At 40.6% G+C, this 17,159-nt stretch overlaps 1 protein-coding gene across 12 annotated transcripts in view; it reads left to right on the forward strand.

Moving 5' to 3' along the window:
* Positions 1 to 17,159, forward strand: part of PTPN5 (protein tyrosine phosphatase non-receptor type 5) — a 140,183-nt gene that overhangs the window by 38,226 nt on the left and 84,798 nt on the right. For 8 of the 12 annotated variants that reach the window (XM_038407609.1, XM_038407610.2, XM_038407612.2 and 5 more), the window contains one exon: positions 9,860 to 9,990. The exons of the other annotated variants lie outside the window; for them this stretch is intronic. In XM_038407609.1, coding sequence (XP_038263537.1) covers positions 9,860 to 9,990 — 131 coding nt within the window. The remainder of the gene's footprint in view (positions 1 to 9,859; positions 9,991 to 17,159) is intronic. 12 annotated transcript variants of the gene reach the window in all.

Genomic DNA, 17,159 nt, shown 5'->3' on the forward strand with positions numbered 1-17,159 from the left:
GGGAGGGTGTGAGGTACAAAGTTTGGGGACCACTGCCCTACTTTATAGACAAAAGCAGAGGTGCTTAAGGCTGTTGTGTGATATAGGGATGTACAAATTTAACCGGTTAACTGATAAGCATCAGTCTTACCAGTTTCGGTTAAGGGTTAACGATTAAACTGCACTGCCGGCCGGAGCACAAGCCTTCACGGCCACCTGGGGCAGCAGCCGGGAGGGACCCAAAGTGCGTGGCTGGTAACGGAGTCCCAGGTACAGAGCCGGGGCCTCGGCTGCGGGGACCGGCAGTGGGGACCTGTATAAAACGTGGGAGTGCTGCAGCACCCCCAGCACTTATAGTTCCCTGGTTAAACGTTTCACCGGGTAACCGATAAAATTTTAATTGGTTACATGGTTACTTTTTTTAACTGCTATTTATATCCCTAGTGTGATAAAGAGCTCGCAGGGGCTTTGTGTCCCCCATTTCCCCCTTAGTTTTCCAGTTTTCCTCAAAAGTTAGTTGCCTAGAACGTTCCCTGAAATCATAGAATTGATCAGACACAGCATTCAAAAAGTTACACCATTACAGACGGACAGAAATGCCTCTGAGTTGAGTATAAGGCCTTTGGGGCACAGCCAGTAACAATTAGATGGCATCAAAATGATAACAAGCAAAAGGAATCTTTTGGCCTAGACCCTAAACTTTATGAAGTCGGGCCCAAGAGCGCATGTTCGTGCAAAGCGGAAAGTACCTCACTGTTTTAAAGTCTCATCTGAAAAAGTCACACGTGCATTAAAACATTAAGGCACTCCATTTATATAAATGGGAAGAACGAAGGCTGTGTTGAGCCTGTTGAGATTGTCCTGGAATTTCCAGGCCTACAGATTAATCTTTGATTAAAGATTTTGTCCTATGATGAATACCCATCCAGGAATACCTCCAAACAAAACTGGCAACCCTAGTTGGGATGCCACATCAAATTTTATTTATGCACAGCTCATTATGCCATCCCTTCCACTGTACCAATGTATGTGGACCCCATTGACTTTAAAAAGGACATGTTATGTGTCTGGCATGTACTGAATTCAACAGGACTCTGCAAAGGCACAGGGGTCTGTCAATCCATAGGGATTCTGTTGCAGTCTTGAGGCCTTAATCTATAGTGAGTATATAGTTTTACTTCAAGCACTACATTCAGCTGCTAAAACTTTGTACAAAACTGAGAGAAGAGCATTCAAAGCAAACAAACTGAGGGTCTAATCCAAAATCCACCAAAGTTACTGGAAGGATTCCCATTGACTTAAATGGGCTTTGGATCAGAATTTAAATTAGGCCCCAGTTAAGGAAAATATCCCTATTTGTGACACACTTAAGTAGATGCTTAAATCCAATTGAAGTCGGTGGAATTTTAAAAAGAAAAGGAGTACTTGTGGCACCTTAGGGACTAAAAAAATTATTTGAGCATAAGCTTTCGTGAGCTACAGCTCACTAAATTTGTTAGTCTCTAAGGTGCCACAAGTCCTCCTTTTCTTTTTGCGGATACAGACTAACACAGATGCTACTCTGAAACCAGTGGGATTTCAGTATATGCTTAAAGTTAAGGATGTGTCTAAGTGCTACCCTGGAAAGGGGATGAATTTAAGCACACATTTAAGTACTTTCCTGAACTGGGACTTCACTGTAGATCAGTCCAGCTTCCAACAATGTGTAGTTACAGACATCTTAACCTGAGGGGTTCTGGTATCTCTGACTGATGCATACGTAATGAAGATGTAAAAATACAATAAATTGGCGATCATCTTTCTCACCATGTGAGAAAGCAAAGGGATTGTGCCAATCAAATATGCACATCAGATGACTAAGTGCTCCCACACTTTCAGTGTAGGCAGGGAATATGCTATGCTGCCACATATGTGCACCAGACACATACCAAATGCTTTTTATTCTGACTGTTTTGTTTTGGGTTTTTTGTTTTTTGTTTTTTTTTTTTTTTTTTCAGATGAGAATTCAGCTCACTGAGCAGGATGTTTATCTCTGTGCTTGGAAAACAATACAGGTCATAATTTTTAATGGACAATAGCGTTTTTAAAACGGATAACCAATATGGATGCCCACCCTGAGTGACATCAGTACCTAAAGTGGTTGCTATAAATGTTCCTCAGGAAAGATCTGAGCATCACGCTTAGCATTTGAGTATGTTAGTAAGTACTGAATGAACTTTTTTTTTTTTCCCCTATCAGAGGTGTTGCTGGAGAAGGGAAAGTTTCACACGCAAGCCATATGATTTGGATTTTATTTTCTTTCCTTGATAAATATGTGTGATTAAAAAAACCTAACAAAGTTGCATTAAGGAAATTAATTCCATCTAATTCTTGCTCAGATATGCGTATATGAGACAAAATATGCATTCAGACACTACTAGGCCTAGTGCCAGAGAAATAGCTCTTAAGAAATACCCATACATTGTTACAGTAATTTGAATTACAGTAGCACCCACAGGCCCAAACCAAGATCAGGGCCCCGTTGTGCTAGAATCTGTATAGGCACATAGTATGAGACAATCCTTGACCCAAAGAGCTTACAGTTTAGATATGCAAGGCAAATGGGGCAACAGAGAGGTGAAGGGACTTGCCCAAGGCAACAGCACAGGTCTGTGGCAGAGCCAAGAATGGATCCCAGGTAGCCTGAGTCCCAGTCCTGTGCCTTAACCACACAATAATACTGCCTCTTAGATAGATAGAATGATAGGGAGCATGCGACTAAAAAACAGTAGCCTGTGATCAAAAGGAGGGCAGATCTGAGAGAGACTCTAGGAAGAGCAGACCTAGGAGTCAATATTCCATCAAGAATGTCTGGGCCAGTCAGTGGTGCTGGAACTGAGGGTGCTGCCACACTCCATGCCTTGAAATAGTAATAACAAACACCAAAGACTGTTTCCATCATCAACACCCCACTATAAAAATTGTTCCAGCTCCCCTGGGGCAAGTCAAGAAAGCACCAGTGAGGAGCCAGGCATGGAGTGTATAGAGGCCCTGGGAGGGAAAGAGCGGGAAACTTAGGTTGCAGGGCACATGTGGCTGGGAACCCACAGTAGAGTGTATATGTGGATTCCCCATATACCGCCACACCATGAGTTGGTGCGGTAACCCCTGGAGAAGGAACTGAATAGATCCCAGTGTGGCTGAAGACAAGGTGAAAGAGGACAGACCTTCAGAGGGAGGGTTATACCCTGTAGAAGATCCTGGAGTAGAAAATTTGGTTTGGTGTTTATATTGGACTTAAACCCTGGAAGGGGTGGAGTTTTGGACTTAACTTGAGGGCTAAATAATTGCAAGGACAGCATTGGGAGTTGGTGAATGACTGACACTAAGGGGAAACTGAGGCAGAGAAAGAGTCTGATGCGTGGTTTAGAGAGATCCTTCTGCACAGTTCCTATCCAGCAACACACCTAACCCCACGCTTAACCCATTTACTTCAGTAGGACTTACCATGCTTAAGTGCTTTGCTGATTCAGGGCTTCAAAGGAAAAGTGGGAGAATATTTCCCCAACAGCATCTTGTGCCATAGTAGTGGTGATGGTGATATGTATTATGAGTCCCACAGGGCTGTTTCCATAAGTTGCCTGTGCAATGACTGTCTTCCAGAAACGAAGACTTCTCTGTTCTTTCCAGCAAAAGAAAAGAGTAGCAATTACTAATCTTCCACTGCCATCTCACTTTGTGAATTGTTTACTCTTTGCTAGATTTGCATTAAAATTCTATGTAGCAATGCCTTTAGCTACTCCTGCAGAGCCAGAGCATGTGTGCAGATGGCTGCATGTACAATTGAGTATGTGCACAGACAGAGACTGGGGTTATGTCTACACGTAAACCTCTGCAGCTGCAGTGCTGTAACACTTCATTATAGATACTCATTACAGTGATGGGAGGGGTTCTTCTGTTGCTGTAGTTAATCAGCCTCCCCAAGAGGCAATATCGAGGTCAATGGAAGAATTCTTCTACCGTTGTCTATGCCAGGGGTCAGGTCAGTTTAACTATGTCACTCAGGATTGTGGATTTTTCACATCCCTGGGCGACATAGCTGGTTGACCTAACTTTTTGGTATAGACCTGGCCTGAGTTGAAGCTCCCAATGAAAAATCAACCCAAGATCTTAAAATATGAATTTGTGCTAGTACAGTGCACTGGGTGAAGGTAGTTCTGCTTCTGTGAAGTACTCTAAATATGCTTTTTAGTATTTGGCTGTCGCTATGCTTGAGTCTCGCAATTCCTTAATAGTCAGTTCTCCGTGACTTATCTTCCAGAGGTTTCAAATACTACAGTAGAAAGTAAGCTGAATTCTTGTCTAACTTGAAGCCTGACCCTGCGAACACTTATGCACATGAATAACTTTTCTCCTGTGTGTAGTTAGAACTACTCACGTGAGTATAGTTAAATACATACAGAAGAGTTTTAAGACACTGTGGCCGTTTTTTAAAATCACTGGCTGCCTTTAAAATTCCATTTTGATTTTAAGAGTCTTCTCATACTTACAGGCACGTAACAATAGCAGGTTTCAGAGTAGCAGCCATGTTAGTCTGTATTCGCAAAAAGAAAAGGAGTACTTGTGGCACCTTAGAGACTAACAAATTTATTTGAGCATAAGCTTTCGTGAGCTACAGCTCACTTCATCGGACAATAGCAGCTTGGCATATCTTTCTGATTTCCTGCTACTATGGGAATGTCCACTCAGGAAAAGCTGTGTATGGGCTAGCCTACCTGAGCTAGCCCCAGTCTAGTGCTGTAACAACAGCAGTGAAAACAGAGCAGTGTGGGCTTTAGAGCAGGCTACTGAGCCAAATCCATACCCAGGGTCCATGCTGGGCTTGTACTATCTGCACTGAAGCGCATGCTGCACTGTCATCACGGCTGTTGTTACCTGTGCTAGGTGGAGCTCAGGTAGGCTAGTCCATGCACAGTTCTTGCTGTGTCGACATGCCCTGAGGACTCCCACAGATATGCCTGAAATTACTTATGTGGAATGCCTTCAATATCAATTTGAAACATCAGAGTCAGGTCTCTTAGAGATTATGCACCAAAGCAGTAGAATCAAATAATTGTGAACAGCTGAATTTCTTCTCATTTAAGTAAAAAATGGGAGATATGCATGTTTTCTCTCCCTGTAGTTAGTCTTTAGATTATGACATGCTGTGAGTATTGTGAAGGCTGATATATAACTCATACTATGGTGTCAATTTGTGTAGCTTCACTGAGTTTGGCAATAGATCTGGCTCAGTTATAATTGTGTTGCTTTGTAAAATCAGAGCCCAAGGAAGATGTTAGTGCTGGCTCTTCTTATATTTTTCCTGATATTAAAGGTCTGATTCTCCACTGCCTTGCACCTGGGCTAGTCATTTATACCAGCGCAAAGTGATTTCAAAGTGGGTATAAAACTCTACTGAATCTGAATGGTTGTATTTCATGCCCACGTTGCACCCATGACAGTGACTACGTAAGGCGCAAGAGAGCGGAGAATCAGACTCTGTGTGTCTTCAGAGACATTGCTGAATCAGACAGCTTTGCTTGCTTTCCTTCCAGTACATTCAAAATGGGCAAAAAGTCAGGAGCATTTAGTGGGGGGATTTTTGAATGGTCTCATCCCTTCAAACAGGTGAAAATAAAAAGTGTGCCTATATTACTGGGGGGAAATGCCTAATTCCAGAGGGTATAGGAGAATTTCAGAAAAGGGGTGGGAAGAGGCAAGGCAGGGGTGGGACCTCACGGAAGGGGTGGAGTGGGGGCAGGGCAGCAAGGGGGGGGGTGGTCAGTGATGCGGCCCTCGGGCCAAGGTACTAGTCCTCATGTGGCCCTCGTGGTCATCTGAGTGTGAGACCCCATGTCTAGATATACTTGGTCCTGTCTCAGCACGGGGAGCTGCAACAGATGACATCTCAAGGCCCCTTCTAGCCTTACATTTCCGTGATTCTGTGAAATTGGCACTGATAGAAATATCTGTGTATTGTGACTGTGATGGTTTACAACATATGTCTGTATTAGGCTGGTTGAAAACTTTTCTGAGAAAAATTAGGTTGGGGTCTAAATGAATTTTTTGAGGGGAAAGTGTCTGCATGGAAAATTTTGACATTTCATCGAACGCTTGCAAACCAACAATTTTTGGCTGAAAAATAAAATATTTTCATTTAGATATGCTGATGTAATGCCTCATGTCCCCATTCTTGTTTATGGATCCGGTTCCCATAGAGGAGAGCGTGGTGCATTGTGGGAAATGTAGTCTGACTACAGAGTAGTTTTCAGCCATAAGATTTCAACTTTTTCCTGAAAATTTTTAGTGCTCGAATTTCGGTTGAAAAATCAAAATTTTCCTCAGAAATATCCTCCCTGCCATTTTCTGATCAGCTCTGAGGGCTATAAATATGATACATAGATTATAAATTTGTCCTACGTATAACTTTGCTGCTCTCAAAAAATGACATTTGAATGATATTTAACATACATGTCATAGCAGAAAACGTATTCCTCGCACTGAACCTAGTGTGCCTGTGGTTCCTTCCTGTTAAATTTGTTGTGTAACAAGCATAGATTAATCACTAGATTAAAGCAAGAGCAGATATGTCTACAAGAGCTACAATTACACCTTAAATTGTGGTGTAGATACAACCTAAATTTCTTCTGTATAGGTGATTGCCCCTGTCATTGCCCCATCCTGATTAGCGGCATCCGGGGATTCATTAAGACTGTGACTTCCTGCATTCGCTGAGGTGATTTCAGAGTGCCTTTTTTGGTGCCTTTCTCACAACTTTATTCTGCCTGACTCTTTTCCCCCTGACTCTGTCCTTTTGTACCCTGACATGCCCGCATGTTTGTGGCCTATCTTAAAAGTGTATATATCTTTAAAACTTAAATCTGCCTAACAATACAATCGCTGAGCCAACTTCCCTGCACTTGGGCAGGCTTTGGCCTGTTCCTTGCTTATTTGGCCCTGATCCTTCCAGCCTTGAGTGCAAGGAACTCCCTTACATGTCAGCAGGTGCTCCATGGGTGGAGTGCTTTCAGGATCTGGCTCTTTGTACTCTGGGTCCTGCTCAATAGAGATCTTTCTGACTGGGGACCTGATCCAAAGCCTGTTGGAGCCAATGAAAAGATTCTCACTGCATCAGATGGCTTGGGAGCAGGCTGCAGATTAACGGGGAGTTCTACAAGCTTTAGATGTAAAATGGTGTAACGAACACATACAGATCTCCAAGGCAGAGCAGCTGTATCAGCTTGATACTGCATAAGGAGTATGACACTAGCCCTTCTTACAGTACCAGAAATTAGCAACATAGTAGGAGAAAGATTGTGGTTTATTAGAAATGAATTGCTTTCTTTTCACTCTTGTGGTTTTCTTTTTTTGCTTGTCATTGCACAGCGTTTCAGGTTGCCTCACAAAATCTCCCACATTTGTTGGAATTTTGTGTCTTTCTTGCCTGAAGCAGACTCCTCTTTTCAGTACCCCTTCTTGTGGTACATGTGAGTTGGCTGGGCAATAGGTAGTGAATTCTCAGACCCTGGGCAATCCTACCGGCTTCCTGGAGATTGAATGGGGTGGTTGCAGTTCAGGCATTTTTATTTAAATGGGAGTTTTGTCTGCCTTAGAATAGTGGGAAAGATTGCTCCCTTTGGACACTTTGCACATAGATCACCCTCTCATTACCTGGAAATGGAGGGACTCAACTGTCTCCATGGCACATATCCCTCACCCCTAGGCCATATGGAGAACTTTCCATCATCCAGGTTTCCAAGTGTGGGGAATAGGCAGACTGCGGCAGGCCAGGAGTGGGGGAGACAGATGCATCACCACCAGTCCTACCCCTGTGCCCCCCAGAAAAGCCAAAGAAAGATGAGTTTTAGCAGCAGTAGGGAACCTCTTTAAATGGTTCTCCTGGAAGCAGTGCTGCTGGGAAATGCATGCAAGGGTGGATCCTGGGAGAGCTCAGAACCATTAAGAGGCACAGGGACCATGCATGGACCCTGCCATTCCCAGGGATCTATGTGATGTGTGGGCCAGATCCAAGGGGCTCTAAGGGGAGGCAGACCCCTTCTGCTGTGGAATAATTCAGAGGAGAATCCATGAGGAGAACCCTGTGGAATTTCCTAGCGTGTGTACAATCAGTTTCATGAAGGGACATGATCTGGGTATGAATAAGGACTACAAGATTTGGCCAATAGCTAGTGAGAAATACTGATGCTAATGTCAGAACCTTAAACATTTTTTCAGCTCCGTAATTTAGTTCCCCTGCTCCCACCTGCCCCAGATCAGTGACTTAATAATACCATGTAGTCACACATCTCATACTTCTTCAAATATTGGTCCTTATGCATATTCCACATGTGGGTATGCATGTGTTCCACATACTTGAGACCAGAGATTTCTAGCAAATAATGTCTGTTGGTCTGCTCCTGCTCAGTTGTTCCTCTCATGCTTCGAACCAAGGATATAAGGGCAGGCACCTCTACAGTTTCTTCTTACTGGTGCCTGGATTGAGTCAGAATCCTCTGTGCAAAAGTATCTTTGCACTGTCTTCATACCTTTAAATATAATTGTATATAGTTTCTAGTATTTTTAGTGTTTTTAGTCTTCTAATTAATTAGTGAACTGGGAGTACTCATGGCCGACCCCCTATACATCACATTTCATAAGGAGAAGGTTTTCCTTTGCCTCCACTCAAAATTCACCCCAAGGTAATTTCTGAGTTTCACGTAGATCAATCCATTTATTTAATAATATTCTTCCCTTAACCACATGCTTCCAATGAGGATAGGAAACTTCACCCTCTGGACAGCAGATGAGCTTTAGCGTTCTACGTACAAAAAACTAAGCCAATTAGGAAAACGCCTACAATATTTGTTGGTATAGCAGAGCAATTGAAGCACAAGTGTGATCTACTCAGAGGCTCTCTAAGTGGATCTCCGGCTGTACCACTTTTTGTTATCAGTTGGTGGGTCTGCTTTTCCCAGATGTGTTGAGAGCACATTCTACTAAAGCACAGGCAACCTCAATAGCCTTACTTCAAGAAGTTCCTATATTGGAGCTCCAGCCATACCTTCACGAAGCATTATGCCTTAGCCCAGGCCTCTTCTGCAGATGCAGCTGTTGGGACAGCAGCATTACAGATATCTATATCAGCTACGCCTCACACCCTTCTCCTGTTTGAATACAGCTTACCAGTCACCCACATGTGGAATACACATAGGGACCAGCATTTGAAGAAGAAATGGAGGTTACTTACTTATAACTAGAGATTTTTTGAGATGTGTGGTCCCTAACTGTATTCTACTACCTACCTTTGTTCCCATCTCTTTTGGATCCTCTCTGATTCATGGTAAGAGGAGGAACTGGAGAGTCTTTGGTCAATACCACACCTTACACCAGTGATTCTCAAACTATTGGACTGGTGACCCCTTTCAAATAGCAAGCCTCTGAGTGCGACCCCCCCCTTATAAATTAAAAACACTTGCTTATATATTTAACACCATTATAAATGCTGGAGGCAAAGCAGGGTTTGGGGTGGAGGCTGACAGCTCGTGACCCCCATGTAATACCCTCATGACCTCCTGAGGGGTCCTGACCCCCAGTTTGAGAATCCCTGCCTTACACTCTCGCTTTGAAGCATGAGGGGAACAACTGTATAGGTGTGGACCAACAGACTCTACTTGTTAGAAAACTCTGGTCTCGGGCACATGAAGTGCATGCATATCCAGATATGGAGTACACATCTCAAAGAACCTCCAGTTACAGGTGAGTAAATTCCATGATCACCCCATAATATTTCTTTTCATGCCTATAATGTAATAAATCTCCACTTATGCCTGAAAGACTTAGACTTTAATTTTTTTTATTTTAGGATTCTAGAGTGTAAACCACATAAGGACATAAACTATCATCTCAAACGGCTGTGTGCCAATCAAACGAGTCCTGGAGGAGATTTTGCAAGGGTTTACCATGTGACTAAGGGTACTCACTGCATGTCAGATGGTAAGTACAGAAGTTAATGGTTCATTGCATCACAATGACACTACAATACTTGAGGGGAAAAAATTCCAACAATATTCTTTTTGAGAATTTGTCCTAATTTTTCTGTGGAATAAAGGGGACAGGTAGACAGGAAAGGGAAGAAAATGAATGCAGGTTGTGTGCATCTTCCAAAGCCCAGTAAACACAGAATGAGCCCTTGTTGCTTTTTTTCCAGTAAAGGACAATATTCATGAACAGATCATCAATCCGTGACAGGTCCCACCTTTCAGGAAGTGTCTGTTCATCTTTCGTGTTAATGCTGGATTTTCAAAGGCGCATAAGGGGTTTAGGCACCCAGATCCCATTGAAATTGTATGGGATCTGGATGCTTAATTCTCTGCGCCTCCTTTGAAAATCCCAGCCTAAATGAACTTCATGGGCATCCAGTGGGTTTTTAGACTATTCATCATACTTGTTAATGATACTGTGCTGAACAGTTGTTAAATGACTTAGGACCCAGTGGTTTAGGTGCTTGGCATTCTCAAGTGGCGTTGGAGTCAATGGGAGCTGAGGGTGCTCTGTGCCCCATCAGAAGTGTTTAGGACCTTGCAGGATGAGAGCCCATTGAAGTCAGTGGGAGTCTGTGGGCTTTGAATCAGGCCCTGAGAATACTAAATCTTTTTTTTTTTTTTTTTTTTTTTTTTTTTAAAGTATTAAGTAGAAGGTTGATTTAATTTGCTGGAAATCTGATATATTTGCCTTCCTGTTGCATCATAAATATGCTTTTATACTTCCATTAAATCAGCTTTTTATAGTACTCTGTAGGCCGAGCTACCTTGTATTCAATAATTCATGGCTGTTTTTATGGTACAAAAGTACTTTCAACCTATGTGAATATGCAATCTGAACGTAATTCCATGTTGAAAATGAAGCTTGTGGAAAAGGGGATAATGAAATACTATACTGGAAAATGTTTGGCGGGAAAAATAATTCCCCTTATGAGAACAAGCTGGTCAGGTAAATGGGATTATTCCACCCACATTCTGCTTACCTCATTTCAGAAGTGATTTTTTTGCAAGAGGTGTTGACCTCTCTTTTTTTACATAAGAGCCCTGAGCATGAAGATAATTTCTCATGCAGATATATCTGATGGGTCCTCACATTCTCTGCTGAGAACTGGGATCAGGTGGCAGTTTGGCCAGTTGAAGATCAATGTATTCAGTGTTCACTTGAGGGCAGGAAGGAAGTATCTCATAATGTCAATTCACATCACCATGCTAAGGCCTGCTCTTTGCAGCTTTTTTGCAGTAAGGACCTGATCCAAAGCCTTTTGAAGCCAATGGAAGTCTAGGCACAAAAACCTCACATTATTACTGTTTAACATTTATATTGTGGAGCACCTAGAAGCATCAAATAGGCAGAGGCCCCATTGTGCTAGACCCCATACAAATGTATAGCAAATGGCAGTCACTGCTTTAAAGAACTTGCAGTCTAAATGATGGTATCTTTGTTAGTTTTGCCTGAGTAAGATTGTAGAGTTTGGTGTTGTATGTTCTAAACATCCTTAAATTATTTTGTGTTAATTTCAGACAGTGGTATACACAGTTCTGCTCACAACCCCACTACTATAACAGACACAAAATAATACTTAAAAAACACTGTGTAAATTCATGTCTGGTGTAACTACACTGAAATCAATTGAATTGCACCAGGGATGAGTTTGGACTAAATATTGGACAATAAATATGACTATTTTCCTGTATTACTTATAATACCTTCTATTATTAAAACAAAAAGATGTAAAAAAATCAAATATACAGTCCTTTTAGCCGTTTATGATGTATGTTTACTTTTTGCTTATTTTTGTTTGTTCTTCTTAGCTTGGACAATAAAATGAAACTGACCAGTTTCACTTTTATGTTCCAGTCAGTTTCACTTTCTGCTTTGTATGCACCAACATAATGTTGTGGGTTTGGGGCTCATAAAACTGCATAAGGAATAGTTAAATGAAAATAAATCTTAATTTCATGAAAACCCTTCTGTTCATATGTGGCTTTGTTTCCTCCTTCATTTTTACTTAACATAATTTAATTTTTGATCCTGATCTAAGAAGAGAAGTGCCCCAAAATTGGATTCTGTTTGTCCTAATTAATTTTCTACTTACTGTGGACCAGATTGTGACCCCTTACTCTCATTGGTGATCACACAGACAGTCCTATTGACTTTACTGGAATTTCTTGGATGAGTAACAGCATACAGTGAGAAAGGGTTTGTCAATCTGGTTCTATGTGCTTACACTATTTCTGTTTCAGAAATAAAATATAGCAAAACACACTTTGGAAAGAATGCTTGCTGCTTGGGGGAGCAAAGAGGAAGGAAGAAAGATCGTTTTTATTACTTAGTAGTTTGATGAATACAAATATAGGGTCTGCTCATTTAAAAATGAGCTTTCATTACATGGACATTCCATGATTTCATTATGGCAATTGTAAACAAGAGTCGGCATTTATAATGAATGCTCCATTCAAAAGGACAGGTTCATGCTTGTGAAATGTATTTGCATAGTAACATATCAGTGGAGTTTGGCTAACCATATGTTTGCATATGGAAGTCAAATAGAAACTTGGAAAAATCTACTTTTTTGCCATGAAAAAGAAAATCAACCTGTTTTAATGCAAGATTTGCACTTCGTTGTCGTCGTCATTGTCGTCTTTTTTTTTTTTTTTTTTTTTTTGTAAAAATCAATCATGAAGGAGCAGCATCCATAGCATACTGGGTGATGCTAGTGGAGGTTCCATTGAGAACAAAAATGAGCATCGGGACACAAAAGGGGTAACTCCTGTTGACAAGCTTAATATTTGTAACATGAGGATGACACACCAACAGTGAAAGTTCTGCATTTGTCAAGATTTTGAAGCAGAAGTGGTGGCACAGTGGTTAGTGCATGAATCTTAGTCTCCTGTGTGGGAATGAGAGCCTCCCCTGTGGAATATTGGTGAAAAGAGTTGGAGAGATTATGAAGTACTCCTTCCTTTTTATGCATAGCCCCTTCCAGAGAACAGTAAAGGATAAGGGAATTGACTCGGTTTTCTTCTCTTTCTTTATCCCATGCATTAATCAGTTTATTTCTAGTTTTCTTGCCTTAAAACTATTTATTCTCCATGGGCCTGATCCTTGGCTATTGTAGACTGGCATAGTTCCATTGATGCCAATTTAGGAACAGGTCCCCAGTGTGTTCTTATTTTTTATCCAATCCTTAATTAGTGGCAATATAAGAATTACACTTAAATATTGTCTTTGTTTGATGTCAAACATTATCATACCATCCATACAAGGGATAGTGCTACCGGTTTTGATTTCTAAAGGAGACTAATAGAATTAGGTGCCAACTCCCCTAAAAATTAAATGGAAGTTGGGCACCTAACTCGTTTAGACACCATTGAAAATGCCAGCCAGAGTGTTCTGCACTGAAGTGGATTCATTTTACTGATAAACCATCCAGGTTTCTTTTTTTTCCCTTTAATAATAATTTTCTTTTAGATCACAATGAAGAGACTCCAGCTCTTCACATTATGCCACTGAGAAGGAAACCAACGGTCAGACAATTTCAGCAAACCCTCTAGAGTTTCTATAATAATTTCTTTGGAAAGAGGGGTGAACTTGGCTTGTTCTGTGCAATGCTGGCATTTTACTGCCGGTGGTGCCTTTATACTTTTGGATTCCAAGCTGCACTAAGAACTTGCTGCTGTGCGAGAAGATGAATAGCAACGAACAGTTTCTGTATCCTAATCCTCCCTAAATACCCATTGAAGATGGTCCTTTTCTTTCCTGCAGGTGCTTCTTACCCTGCCTCTGTCTCTTATTTCCCATCACAACAGTGGAATCATTAACATTTTTTGCTGTGTATTTTACAAGCTTAACCAAACTGATTGAAAGATCAATTGGTCTCTTGTCTGTTTGATAATGCTGTCTTGTGTCTACGGGAGAGGGATTATGGCACGGTGGCTACTATAATGAACTGACATGGAAGGCTGATGAGCAATACATTGGGTTTATATGTTCAAATTCACTGATTGCACCAGTTATTCTTTTTGTTTTCAGTCTTTGTACATAAACTGAAGAATATCAATAGTACAATTAAAGATACACGAAGAGGTCAAACCAATCCTGAAAAGGGAATTGAGGCAAACATGCTTGCTTATCAGGGAACTTTCTAGATGTTAGCAGAAGTAGGTAGTGTATTTAAAAGCTTGATCTTGCAGTCCTGTCTCAGGCAAAACTCTCATTGGTACCAGTAAAGACTGAAGGATCTATGTTCCAAAATAAAACAAAACAAAAAGCCCAACAATATTTGACAGCCTCTCAGGGCAAGATTGCAAAGATGCAGCAAAATAATCTTTTCTTTTGTGCATCCAGGCTACCACAGCTCCCCAGAGAATCTTAAGAGGCCAACTCATCTAAGTTTCTGTCACCATTCATAGGGCACCCTTGTCATGGTCTCCTGGCTCTCTACAGGTCTCCCAGTGCAAAGCTTTATCTTCAGAAAGGTCAGTTAAAAAGATAAGAGATCCAGGACACAGCACAAACCAGACCTCAGGGTACACCATGTCGTGGCATATCTTGCATCTAGATGTGTTGCCTCTTTAATAGGACCATGCTCCACCTATGTGGGAGTGTGATAGAACTTATATCATTCCCAATTCTGGGTAGCTTACATATACATAGGAGTTGATATCCTGCAATGAGACCTTTGTCCCTTTCTTGTCAGTGACGTTAATAAAGACTCCATGCCTAGCAAAGGCAACAGAGAGTACATATTCTGCATGAATATTCCCCATTCATAAATACGCCACTGAAGAAAATGAAAACATATAGCAAGTCAATATTTCAAAAGTGCCAAAGTGGCTTAGAAGCCTTTGTCTCATTTTCAAAAGAGACAGGCATATAGGAGTAGAGCTGGGTGAATAATTGATTTGTCTTTTGGTGGGTGAACCAAAAATCTGAATTTTGTTTTTGTTTGTTTCGGATGGACCTGAAACGACAACTTTAAAAAAAAAATATTTTTTTTTTGTGTGAAATGAAAAACTGAAGAAAAAATGATTTTGCTCAAAATGAAACTTTTTGTTACATTTTGGGTTTGTTTTTTGTTTTTTTTACCCTTTTTCTATTTTTTTAAAATTACATATATTAGGTTTGGCAGAATTAAGCTTTAACTTTTTTTATAATTTCCATGGATGATATCAATATTTATTTTTATTAATTTAAATTTTAACAGTTGCGGGAAATTATGGGAAGGTCAAATAGAGGGGAGGTCAGATAATTATTTAAAGGCTGTAAAAGTTCAGATTTAAAAAGTTTGAGCATTTAAAATACAAATTGTCAACATCACATCAAAATATACAATGTCAAGATCCTTAAATCAAACTCTTAAGAAGTTCTCAAGCAGCATTTTTCTTATTTTGCCTATCTGGAAATTTTGACTATATCAGTGGAAATATCTTTTTTGGTTTGTGTGTGGACAATGAAATCAACCTTTACAGACATTTACAGATAAAAAACAAATCTTTCCAAGCCCAAATATAGCTAATTTTAGAAACAAAATGTCATTTCAAAATGAAAAGTTGAAATTTTTCATTTTGAAAATGTTGACATGAAACATTTTTGACTTTTTCAGAATTTTTTTTTCCATTTTTATTTGGCTGAAACTATTCACTGAATTTGATCCAAATTCACAAATAGCTTCGTTTGACTGAAACGTGCATTTTTTGTCAACTATACTATTTGCTGGGGGAAAAAATTGCCCAGCTCTACTTAGGCACCTGTGTCATGTTGACTTCAGTGTTACTTAGGGCTTCTGCACAAGTCACTTTTGAAAAGTGAACTTATGGCCAGGTTCTCAAAGGCATTTAGGCACCCAAAGATTCAGGCATGAGCCTAGCAGGATTTTCAAAAGCACTTAAGCAATGTAGAGGCTTATGTTCCATTAGCCCTTAGTCTCCTAAGTCATTTAGGGGCTTTGGAAAATTTTACCCAACATCTTTTACTTCCATTATAGATATAGGAAAAAAAGGGGAAAGTGGTGGATTTCCAGTTGATTTCATTATCTCTCATGCAAATTGCCCGTGTGAAGCATACAAGCATTGAATGGAGAATGACACTGCCCTATCTAGTTCTTGCTATACAAGGGGTTAACTCCAGCTTCCCTTGCACAAGTGTTCAGGTGAAGGGCTGCCAGAGACATAGGAGATGGAGGCAGGGCTTCTTACTGAGGCTCTGACAGGTTGAAGCAGGGTTGTTCTTGTTTGCTGCGCTTTTGGCTGATGTTTGCTTTGTGTGATATGAGATATTGCCTGTTGCTGTGTTTAGTTTCCGCTCTGGTTATGCCTCCTCTCTATGCTTGTCTTCTATAATGTCTTTTTTTCTTTGTTTCTATTATTTCCCCCCCTCTTCCCTCCCTTCCTCTGCTCTGTATCACTAAGCTTATCCTCTTTTCCTCATTTCTCCTTTTTTTTCTTGAGCCTCTCCATCTTCTCTTGTCTTTTTTCTCTCTCATTTTTTTCTTTTGCTTCTATGTTTGTTGCCATAGTGACTTTCCCTAACACATGCCCTGTTCTTTCTCTTTTATCAGATCACATCATTTTTGTAGTCCCTGGTTTAGTGAAAGCATAAAAATGACCTTCAAACTTTAGTAGGAGGAACATTTTAGACTTTGAATAAGTAGCGAGTGAACTGTCTTTCAGGCATGCAGCTGAACACCTGATCCAAAAGCTCATCGAAAATAATGGGCAGACCCCCACTGACTTCACTGAGTATTAGACCAAGCACTAAAAGGTAGCATACCTAATTTGTGTGCATATTCATCACCGTTATGTATTTATCAATCGACTGGGAAACTGGTTAATTACATGCCGAAACTAAGAACACAACTGCATACCAAAACTGTCTGAAAATCAGGTCTGTTTAGACTTAAAAATATATTAGTCATTTTTAAGATTAGGGTCTGGTCTGCATGGGACAGTTGCAGCAATTTAACTTAAATCATTTTTAAACCAAGTTAGTTAAACTGGTACAAAGCCTGGTTGGAGCCTCTTATTCTCATTTAGGAGTGGTTTATTTCAGTTTAGTTTAAATCTATTCTTAAGCAATTCAAGCTAAACTGCAATGAGCCTGCTTTAAACCAAATAAGAGTG

The sequence above is a fragment of the Dermochelys coriacea genome, chromosome 6 (assembly GCF_009764565.3).
Source record: "Dermochelys coriacea isolate rDerCor1 chromosome 6, rDerCor1.pri.v4, whole genome shotgun sequence".
NCBI classification, from domain to species: Eukaryota; Metazoa; Chordata; order Testudines; family Dermochelyidae; genus Dermochelys; species Dermochelys coriacea.